Here is an 11,544-nt window from a genome sequence, read left to right as displayed (position 1 = left end):
ACACCAAGCAATATGGCTCTTGAACAGCAGCGAAATAAAGTGTTTGCGACATGACATAAGCGCGAGCATGACTGATCATTTTCAGACTGTACAAATGTATTGAAATAATCTGTTATGCAGTAATGAGTGCGCATATGTGAGATTTTATAAAGCTAATTACAGTTGCAGATTATAAACTTGAGTATATACAGCATTTGCATTTGGTCACCTGCACGTGTTTGGATTTATTTTCTGTTAAGAGCAGTAGAATCAAAGGTTTCCCTCTGAGTCTGTGCCTGGCAGCCAGGGTGATGCTCTGCAGACTTCACAGAGCCACAGCTTCCTCATCCAAACAAGCTAGACAGCAAGTGACAAAGTGCGCCCTTTAGGAATTCCAGATAATCAAACATTGTTTGCATGCTTAGATTCACTTCATTAAATTTCCATACTGTCAGTTGCATGGGCAAAGCGGGTTTATTCTAGACACGCAAAATCACTTTTTCATGGTAGTACATTGGCCTGAACAGTCTCTGCAGCATCCTCCCCCTCGATAGCTCCAGTGCCTCTGAGTGAAAGCACAAATTATCATGCTCAGGCACGACTTCACAGCAAAGTTTTGGAGAACAGACATGAATACTGTGGATGTGGCTTGATGTAGTTGACAGCAATAATTATCTATTATATGTCTGATGACAACCAGCTTGCACAGGGTGTGCACTGGCTTTCCAGCCTCACTGGAGGTTCAGCTTTCGGCAGCTGTTCGGATCTGTCAGAGTAAAACATCACTTCATGTCTGAGGCTGCTAGTGATTTAGCACTACTTTAAGTTACTGGTTTGTGTCTGCTTGCATTTCCCAATCCCTATGCTCTCTTAACTCATGCCTAATTTAATATCAGAACTTATTTAATACACATTGGCACTTGTCCCAGACACGTAAAGAATTGATTTTTACAAATTTATTTGTGCTTGCTGCTGTCAGGAACTTCAACATTTAGTTGTGCCTCCAGGTGTATCAGCTTAGGGGAAGACTAACTTTGCTTAATACCAAGATATGACATGAGCTACTAAGTCTGAAGGATCTTTACTTGTAGCCACTGGCCCGAGATTTTTATTTTTATTTTTTTATTTTTTATTCACACTTTGTTTGGAAGAAAATTATGAAAAGGTATGCACAAATCTAAAAAAAGGGAACTTAAAAGAATTCCATATGATTAATGTCCGTTTGTCTTGTCCTAGATGACCTCTGAGAGTAAATCCATCTTTAACCTCCATGATGCCAGCTGGAGTGCAAACTAATCACACTTCGCATTTTCTGATCAGTTGTCTTTTAATTGGTCTTAAAATAGCATTCAGCAAAACATTTCAATTCAAAGAATAATTCAACTGGTGGTGACTCCCAAGACAACAAAGCATGCTCAGTTTCAAACACTAAAGCAGGGGTGCGTTCAACAAGGCATTTTGCTGGAGAGCCTAAGCCACTGTTAGCAGGCGGAAACATCTGAATGGAGAATTTGGACCTACGTTTACAACAGACTGCGGAGGTAGCGTGGAGTGAACATAAGTTTATCTTCCGGCCATCTGGCTAGCGACTTTGCAGCATTGTGCTAATACTTGGCTTTAACTTCATTAGCACGCTTGTTGAATCTGAAATATTGCCATCAAAATTGCATTATAGGCTACCTTTATGAGGCTGGTGGCCAAGGACATTCATTCTCAATCAATGGTGGCTTAGGACTGAAGAAAATGTTCCCTGCAAAAAGCTTGTTGAACGCAACTCAAGCTTCAGTTGTAAAAACCCAGAGGGAAAAAAATAAAAATAAATAAAAACATTAAAAAAAAAAAAAAAAAAAACATCAATTAGTTTTCTGGAAGATCACTGTAGAAAGAGGAACAAGCTCCATTCATTTTACATTTTTTACAAAAAGTAGACATTGCACTTTTAAATTGTATAAGTGTTCTGTGTTCTTGATTCTTAATTATCATTAAATTAACACTTAAGTAAATAAATAAATAAATAGATCATCAGAATGATAACAATGTTACAACAACTGTCACGTCAAAACAGGTAAGTCATGCAGCTGCAGTAGACTCCGAGGCCCGTCCACATGTAAAAGTGCGCCAACCAATCACAGACAGACTGGGTCAAACCGCTGTTAAAGTGTGTGTGTGGCGGGCTGGGGGAACTAAAGGGAAGTCGCACCTACTGGTAGGAAAACTGGCTTGGAAATCTCAAAATAACAGACGAAAATATCAATATGGAAGCTGCTAATGTAGTCCCTTTAATAAGTATAACCTCTGAAAACAAATCAACCATATTGTATTTGATAGGATGCAGCACCGCAGTTTATTGAGCAAAATGAGAGACAACACGGCCCTTCTGTTCAGTGACGCACAATAAAACCAGTTGAACAGGGAATTTCTATTGAGATGGAAAATGTATGTATGTATGCTCAGGCCTTGAAAGCAGTATTGATGGCAAAACAAAAATAACACAAAATACAATCTATAATCTACAATAATGTATGTCAGAAAAAATAAAATAAGCAAGATCACTTTGAATGGAAGTGCATCCAAGCAGAGGGAGCGGAGCACATGGTGGTACTGCCGCCCAGTCCAACTTGGACAGAAAAAATCCCGTAAGCACAGAGTCTGATTTCCACCAAGTTTTCTAAAGCCGGAGCAGCGTAATGATGCAGGCCCAAAGCGGCTTTACAGATGTAAGTGTTCCAATAAATAAGCTGAGATGACAATCCAAGACAGACAAAGCCAAAGCATAATGAGTTAGAGCTTGACAATAACCCTCAGTGTCCCATAAGACTCCACAAAAACACTCGGAGGATGCATGAGCTGGACAAATAAAAATCACCCCTCCGATATTGTTTAGTTGGAGTTAAAACAAAGTACAGCATAATTGTATGTAAGCCAAAACCAACAATACTGGTAACGGTAATATCAAAACCCAAGGGTATTAGTTTCCACTGATTTTCAATTTAAATAGCAACTGAAATATAAGCAATAAAGTAAATGTTCCTCTTCCCTGTTTTCACGTTGTTCATTCTAGTTGATCACAAATGGCCAAATGAGACACATATCACTATAAATAGTCAAGTTTTGGAGAAAGTGAGAAAAAAAAGTGCATTTTGTCCCATGGAAACAAGAAAATGAAACTCCTGAATGTCCAGAATGAAGTGGAAAGAAAACAGTTCCTCTCAGTTTTTACTTGTGGGATCCAGCAGGATTTAACATTCCATAACTTTGACTGCTACACTGCAAAAAGTCAAAATCTTACCAAGATTATTTGTCTTATTTCAAGTAAAAATGTCTTATTTCTAGTCAACATATCTCATTACACTTAAAATAAGAACATATCTCATTACACTTAAAATAAGACATGATCAGCACAGAAATAACTTGTCTTTAGAGAATTTTCACCTGTTTCAAGTGAAAATCTACTTGAAACAAGTGAAAATTAGCTTGAAACAAGAAACAAATTTTGCCAATGGAACAAGCAAATTTTTACTTGTTCACTTGTGTCACAAGTAAAAATTTGCTTGAAATAAGACAAATAATCTTGTAAGATTTTGACTTTTTGCAGTGTATTAATGCATGTCAGCGTTTAAACCAAAACAGAAAGAGGGCAGTCTTTGCTGTCTGAAACTACTTAACATGACAAACACTGCCTCATCCATTTTTGTGAAACTGGCAAAAACTCTAAAACACAGTGTTATTATGTGTTGCGAACACAAATTACGTTCAGATTAAAATGCAAACAAAGAGTGCGTGCTTGCCTTTTAATGCATTATGTGTGATGCGTTATGCATTTTACAAGACATTGTGGTCATGTCATGAAATTTCCAGAGAGCAGCCTGAATGGAAACACAGCATGCCAGGTGCCTCACAGTGATAGACATACAGACCTGTTCAGCATGTGCGGGAAATACAAGCAAAAAATGCCAACATCTCAGAGTGAATGGTTCTCCTGCACTGTGCTCCTCAGTTGTTTTGGATGAGTGCCATCTTAATGCCTACAATGTACCATGGCCTTGAGGTAAGAAACACAATGAAACGTGCCTGTGCATGGTGTATTCCTTGAAACAAGATGCACTGATGTAATGGGATGCCTTGTCCCTAAAATAAACACATCCTGATTACATCACGAGGCATTTGCAGCAGCTCGTCTTGGCACCGCATCGCAAAATACCATTTTTAATGCAGCTGTTTTATTGTGCCGCATCTCTCTGAAGTGTGTACATCACACACATCAACTTTAAGAATGTGCATCGCCTTGTGCTGCTGTGAGATCTAACCATGCATTTGTGAGCATGTGCATTATGTGTCATTTTTACCTTAGCCTAATCATCTTAATCAGTTTAACATACAACTTGCCAGCAATGAGATCTTTGTTGTTTATTGTTCTTTGTTATATATTCTACTTTGACTGCAGAAAAAGTCACGTGTAGAGGTTGTCATGGCAAAGAAAAGCTGTTTAGATGTGGTTCATCACCAGTCAAAAAATAACAGGGTTGGGAGTGGGACTCTGTGATGAGTGAACTTCCACAAGTGGCGGATAAATCTCTAATCGCTGTACCCAGTTTTCCCATGTGCGTCTAAATGTAGATGGGCCTTAGGTCTAAACTGAGAAAGCAAACAAGAACTCAACAGTTGAAATATGTTCACTGATTTTCAAATGTAGAGTGTCAGATAGATAGATAGATAGATAGATAGATCAATAGATGATCGATCGATAGATAGATAGGTAGATAGATAGATAGATCGATAGATGATCGATCGATAGATAGATAGATAGATCGATAGATAGATTGATAGATAGATCATGCAGTACAACCAGTTTGCTGGGTTTCAGTTGACTGTCAAAATAACAGATGACAGAAAATAAGAGTAAATGCAAAGAGAAAGATAGCATGGGTCCAACTGAATGCTGAAGTAAAGCACATGCTTGAATGGCATTTAAAAACAAATCATTAAAGCCTTCTTCCATTGAAAATAACAGTCTTTGTAATCTTGACAAACAGCGTATCCCTCTTTCGCCCCCTTGCTTTTCTTTGACTTTCTGTCGCTCATCTCACAAGTGATACCTTTCCTTTCTCCTCCTTTTTTCTTACCTCCTCTTATCTTTTCTTTCATGTCCCTCCCTGTCGTCCTGCCCACTCCTGCTCTCTTGCCTTCATGTGTCCATGTGTGGTTTCCTCTCCCCTTCCCTCTTTTCCCTTCATTTTCACCTCCTTCCTTTCCCCCTACTTGCAGTCTACAGCTTTCTCCCCTTCCCTTCTGTCTTCAGTCTTCCTCTGACAGAGTGTCGTGTGGGGTCGATGAGTGGGTCTTGCTGTGACCTCTGACCTCTGGCTTCCTGTCCTGCAGGAAGTCTTGAATCTCTCCTGGCAACCGCTGGAACTTCTCCTGAAACTCTGACTCTATGGCCCCTTGCAGCTGAAGCAGAGAGACACAGAGAGGCAGGGATAAAAAAAAAAAAAAAGGAGAGACACAGAGATACGAACAGAGGCTTTGTTTCACACAAATCTCAAATCACAATCTCAACAGGCGTGGAGGAGTGCCATCTTGGAGCTCCACTGGAGGATTGGCGATGCTCAAATAATGGCTTAATACATAACAACCACACTAGAAATGAGTAAGATGTTCTTGGAGTGGGTCCATCCAGTAATGCTATAAATAAAAGTGAATGGTTAAGCTAGATTTGCTTCTAAATTAAGGCTACTGTGACATAGGCTCGCCTCTGCTCCAAAGCACCACCATTTGTAGCTTGAGAGGAATCAGCTCAGTTAACCTTAACAAAGGTTTTTGGTTTGCTGACTAATTAGCCCACCAGGAAATGAATTTAGCAAAGAAATTGTAATCAAAGTTGGCAACACGGCAGTGATAGCAGGATCTACGGTTGGGTAACTGAGACATTTCTATACATACATGCATGCATGTATGTATAGAAATGAAGCTGCGAGCCACTGCTGCTGAGGGCGAGAGCCTAAGAAAGATATTTCACAATGAAAAGGACAACAGTGGTGATTTTGGAGGTTAATCTCTCAGTATAATTTAATTTAGAAATCCGTGAGAGAGGGGTATTTTGTGTTTTGTCCAATCAGACAAACAAACCATATTCATAGAATGAGAGTGCCAAAACTAAACAAACAGTAGCAATCGCGATGGTGAAAGTGAGCAAGCATACTGGGAAAGCATACGGCTCGTTTGTTAGCACATTTTTCCTGCTGTTTTTGTAAGGAAACACTACACTGTTATCCTGTTGTTTCTGTTTTCCAGTTCAGTGCACTGTAGCTCCTCATCACCTGAATTATGTCTGTAGATCCTCAAAGGAAACTGGTTGAATCATAGACTGTGTAAAAGACAAAGAATGTAACCTTTCTTTAGTATGAATGTATGGTCCCCGGTCCCAATTTTTTCCCCCATTCACTTATAATGGAGGGTCCAATGGGCCCATATCTCTGCAACCGAACCTCTTAGTGACTCCTAGTTCCAAAGACAGTGTTTGTAGCGTAATGTAACACATTGGTGGTGTGAAAGAGAAGTGTGTCCTCTGGTTGTAGTGAGTGTGTGTGTGTGTGTGTGCGTGTGTGTTACCTTTGGTTTCTGGTCGAGTATCTCCTGCAGCAGCTCGTTGTGCTGTTCCACCAGCTGATCATGACGCTTTGTCTGAGTCTCCTCTAGCTGGAGGCACAGAAACAGACAAACAGAGAGACACATAGACAGAGACAGATTCTTAAATTATAGGCCTAATCCACCCATATTCACAGGCTTTATGTGACTGCTTTACAGGATTGTTGCATAGCTAAATATAAAACTATGTATAATATTTGATAGTATTTTATAATTTTTAAAAGATGTGGATAGAGATGCACAGAGAAAGTGTCGCCATGCTGCATTATCTTCATCGATGTTGCAGTATCCAGACTGCCTCATGGAAAAAAATCTTAGGCAAACTCACCCGTTTGATGTTCTGGACGACCTCATTGACATAAGACTTATTGATCTCGATCTTCTCCCTGGGGACAGACAGATAGATGGGCAAGGTCAGGATAAAATAGTTTACTCTACAGTGAGATGTTTCTCTCTGGTTTGGGGAATTCATTTAAAGATGGCTAGAATGTGTAAGTGAAGTAGAAGAAGGAAATCAGTATGTAAAGTCTGTTAGAAAACGAGTGCGTGTCTGTATATCTTACTCCTCAGCGAGATGTTTTTCTTTGGTCTTTGCCTGGTTGATCTTCTCTGTTCTCCTCCGATCCATCTGCCTCTTCAACTCTTTTTTCTCCCTAAAGAAACAGAAATAACATTAGAATAGTCAGTTAGTTATCTGAAAAAAAACTGTAAGAAGAACTGTTAAACATTTACCTCCTTGGAAGGTAACAGTGTGAAAACAAAATTACACCCAAAGTAAAAATTGTTTAATGAGCCAGTAAGGGGTTTATTGGCTTAAGATGCCCTGAGAGTTGCCATCAACTATCAGACACATTGCCAACATGATTATAGCCTAAAGGCACTAATTTACTATGAATACAATTACAATACAGATGGTATTCAGGCTTTCATGCTTGACAAAGCATGAAAGCCTGACGAAGGTCTGTGTGCTGAAACGTTGCCTCAGTGAATGCAGATCCTGAGCAGTTGCTCCCAGGTGCTGGGTGGAGGGTGCTATCATTAGCAGCAAGACAAAGTCCTTAAGTCCATCTCTGAGGCCATCAGAGGGGGATCATCGACCGCAGGCAGGTGCAACCCACAGTGAAGGCGACTGCGTTCGTCAGGGAGTGGCTGAAGCAGAGGCCAAACCACCGCTCTGTCGTTCTAATTTCCTCAGCATGAGGCTGGGTGATGACATTTGACCTGGAAAGTCAACTGGAGAATCCACCACACATCACCCAGACCTCACTGAAGTCAAACATCTCGCTGGTGTCAGAGGCCATGACACAGCTCATCCTGCTGGAACTCCCTGTGCCTTGGGAGGAGATGATGGCGGAGGTGCTGGAAGAGATCCACGTATGCAGAGCTGGTGGCAAGGGTGGAAGACCCAGTGCTGGCTGGTAGAGGTGGGCGGCAGGGGATTCGTGGAACAATCCCTCAGACAAGCCTAGGAAACCTTGGGAATCACCTTGAGCCATCAGTTCCAACACAAAGCTCCTCTCTTCTGGCTGAAGAGAGGAGAGCAATGCCACCTGGACGGTCGAATTACCTGGATGAGGGCTTCTGGTGTTCAAAAGACCTGAAAAACCCAGTGACTCCAGGTGACATCGCTGAAGATGTGTCCAGGTTTGTGCATCAGTAGATGTACTCCTCCAGCGTGGTGCAAATGGTGTGTGGGAAGTAAACCTTCTTTATTGCCAAGTGTCATTTTCATAGCACCTGCCGTTCAGGTTTTTTTTTCCTCTACAAACATTGTTAAACATTAAGTGGCATGTTGCTGATTACTGCCAAATGATACCTGCCACTAAACAGACTAAAAATGTCAATTAGTTTTTGGTAAATAATGAAACCAAACAGCTCTTGGCAGTGGACTCGGACTTCTGAACCTCACTCAACGCGCATGGCAAGAAATTTGTGCCGAATGCCAAGCAGGCGCTCGGCACAAATGGAGGCAACACTGGTTGAGCTGGAGCTTTCATCGGGTTAAATGCCAGGCTTGAAAATAACAAATACATTCTGACAAAGAAATAATCCCAAATGTGTCTTACTTGTCACAGATGTCTTTGAGTTTCTTCATCTGGGCGTTGTGACTCTCCTCAGCCAGGCTGCTCAGCCGCTCTGTCAGCTAGAACACACAAAGCTCTGGTTTTGCACGGTATAAGGCACACAGAGCGTGGAACATAGAACCCGAGATGAGAAAATCCAACCTGAATTTAAAATATATTGATCTGGCTTAGAGCATAGTCACAAAAAAAAAGCAGTGAACGCTGAACCTTAGCTTAGAACACTGACTTCAAAAACAGAGCCTTAGTTCACAACACAGAACATGAATTTAGAACGCAGAAACATATCTTAGAACACAGAGAACCTTAACTACACAGAGCCTTAGTTTAAAGCATCAAACCCTAATTTTGAACATCAAACCTGACTTTGAGTTCAAAAACATAACCATAAATAGAACATGGAGCCTTAGTTTAAAACCCAAAACCTAAAACCCTAACCATACAGCCTTATCCTAAATGATACAGCCCTGCTTTAGATCACAGAACCACATTCTGTAAAATGGATCTTGTATCTGTAATCTTGAAAAGCATCATGGCTTATTTTGAAGTCACTCTTTTTGTTCCATCATTTTGTTCAAATTTTGTGCCTCTAACCTGTGTGGTTTGTGTCTAACATCAAAGTAAAGATCAAACTAACTAGTTTGAATGAAGTGCTGTTTATGTCTCATGTTTAGAAGTGATCATACCTCTCCATGAGGGGGGGGTTAGTGCTTGTAGTTGTGGTGGGGGGAACAGAGGAGACTTACTGTTTTAATATGTTCTCTCTGCAGATATTTCTGACTATAATATTGTTCTTGTCTCAAAGCCAGGAGCTGCTGGTGCTGTTCCTCTCTCAGCTGCTGGAGGCGCTCTTCCTTCTCACTATCACATGCATTCCTAATGACACACACACACACACACACACACACACACACACACACAGGAACACAGGAAAAGCACAAGGAAAGTAACAGTTTGATGACTGACTTTTGCATCATTATGCAACATTATTTCGTATATTTTACTACTACTTTATAGTAGGGATGCACAATGTTGAATTTTTCTACCGATATTCGAAATGCCGATATGTACACATTGTTTTTTCCATGTAATTGCACTGGCAGACATAAAATACAATTCTTTTCAAACTGCATGCATTAATTGGGCAAAATAAGAAAGCGACCTCACCTTAGGTTATGTAAAACATGCCATTTATATTTCTATGTAACATTTTCTTACAAAAAAAACAAAACAAAACACCTGTCCACCTCTGTTAGTGGGGGAAACATGCACAGCTCCGAAACGTTTTCTTTTTTTTTTCTTTCAACGCTCTTCACGACACACACACACACACACACACACACACACACACACACACACACACATGCACGTTCCATATGTACCTGCTCTTGCTGCGCTGCCTGGCAGTCTTCTTGTATTTGTTGTTAAACTCTCGGAGGAGCTCGGAGGTTTTCTTCTGGTGTCTCCTGACTAACTCCTTCAGCTCCTTAAACTGTCGTCTCTGCTCTTTCTGGTAAACCTTGGACTGCTGCAGAGTCTCTATGGTACACACTGGAACATCTGTTTACACAAGCAATACTGACGTTTAGTGGATCCCCAGTTGAAATAACACATCTTTAGCATCTTTAGCTGCTGTTTCTATCTGGTAAAGACATCAGTCAGATAGCATTAACATATGGTAAACTTATCTGCTATAATTTGGTGATTCTGAGTTTTATTGTTGTTTTGTACTGTATTGTGTTTGCATTAAGGTTTGTTCTTTACGAATCATTCATTATTACTGTTTTTGCATGCCGTCTGTATCATTCTCAGTGTCAGAGTTAAACCAACTGTTATGCTCTTGTGGAAAGTACCCTTAAAAATAAGATTTTATTTTGTCTGATTTTCACCCCTAAGAGCCATAAAATGTTGAGATTCCATTAGTCAGCTGAGTCATCCGTCCTTTTCCCAAAGTAAATGACTTCATGATCTAGATGTGATGTATCTGAAGCAGTTGTTATGTACTTCAGCGCTCCCAGTAATTATAACCTATACAAATGTTCCCGTGGCTCATAATGGATGCTGGGTCTCTTGGTGGAGGATGAGTTGGCCTAACAACTTGGCAGCTGACAAACAACTTAACAGGTTTTCTGACTAATGCACTTCAAGTTGGGACACCCACACAGCGCAGTGAAAAGAAAAATCAAAGTCACACGGCTTTGCAAACGACACACATCTAACACAAGACAGTTTCTTTTTTTTTTTTTTTTTTTAAATCTATCCTGTCAGTCAATATTATAATAGTCAAATGACAATTACTGACCTATCAAAACACTTAAAACGAGGTCTTCAGTCTTGGCTGCGGGTTTGGCTGCTTCTGAAATGTGGAGGAAACATCGTCAGCAACACAAATAATAGCAGTAAGAGTGATATTAGTTGTAGTGGTATCAATACTCTTATTACAAACAAAGTCCAGTCATTTTATGAAAAAACCTAGGACAAATTGCAAGAGAAGCAAACTCAACTGATTTTGTATCCTCAGTTTGTCCTCCCCAGTCTTGGCACTCAGCTGACTAATGGAATCTCAACATTTATGGCTCTTAGGGGTGAAAATCAGACAAAATAAAATCTTATTTTTAAGGGTACTTTCCACAAGAGCATAACAGTTGGTTTATGTATATATATAGTAACCTTTTAATTCACTGTTTAAATGTCTGTTCTGGCATTTATTCCTTATATTCCTTATTAGCGCAGATCAAATCAGATAATGTGTGATATGCATGTGTAAACACAATAATTCAAAGAACTTGTAATTGACTTTTTTTCTTGTCTTTGTGTGTGTAATCATCTTGTGAATTTT

The 11,544-nt window shown here is 40.1% G+C and overlaps 1 protein-coding gene across 1 annotated transcript in view; it reads right to left on the bottom strand.

The window, feature by feature from the left end:
- Positions 1-5,220: 5,220 nt before the first annotated feature.
- plcb1 (phospholipase C beta 1) overlaps positions 5,221-11,544 on the bottom strand; it is a 31,254-nt gene continuing 24,930 nt past the window's right edge. Inside the window, exons 25-32 of the mRNA XM_030070837.1 lie at positions 11,008-11,061; positions 10,088-10,265; positions 9,452-9,581; positions 8,691-8,767; positions 7,188-7,277; positions 6,953-7,010; positions 6,589-6,675; positions 5,221-5,427 (exon numbers count right to left, since the gene is read on the bottom strand). Of these exons, the coding sequence (XP_029926697.1) occupies positions 5,275-5,427; positions 6,589-6,675; positions 6,953-7,010; positions 7,188-7,277; positions 8,691-8,767; positions 9,452-9,581; positions 10,088-10,265; positions 11,008-11,061 (827 nt within the window). The 3' untranslated portion in view covers positions 5,221-5,274. The remainder of the gene's footprint in view (positions 5,428-6,588; positions 6,676-6,952; positions 7,011-7,187; positions 7,278-8,690; positions 8,768-9,451; positions 9,582-10,087; positions 10,266-11,007; positions 11,062-11,544) is intronic.

The sequence above is a fragment of the Myripristis murdjan genome, chromosome 15 (genome assembly GCF_902150065.1).
Source record: "Myripristis murdjan chromosome 15, fMyrMur1.1, whole genome shotgun sequence".
Taxonomy (NCBI): Eukaryota; Metazoa; Chordata; class Actinopteri; order Holocentriformes; family Holocentridae; genus Myripristis; species Myripristis murdjan.
Note: the sequence above shows the minus strand (reverse complement) of the source record. Positions and strands in the feature narration are given on the sequence as shown.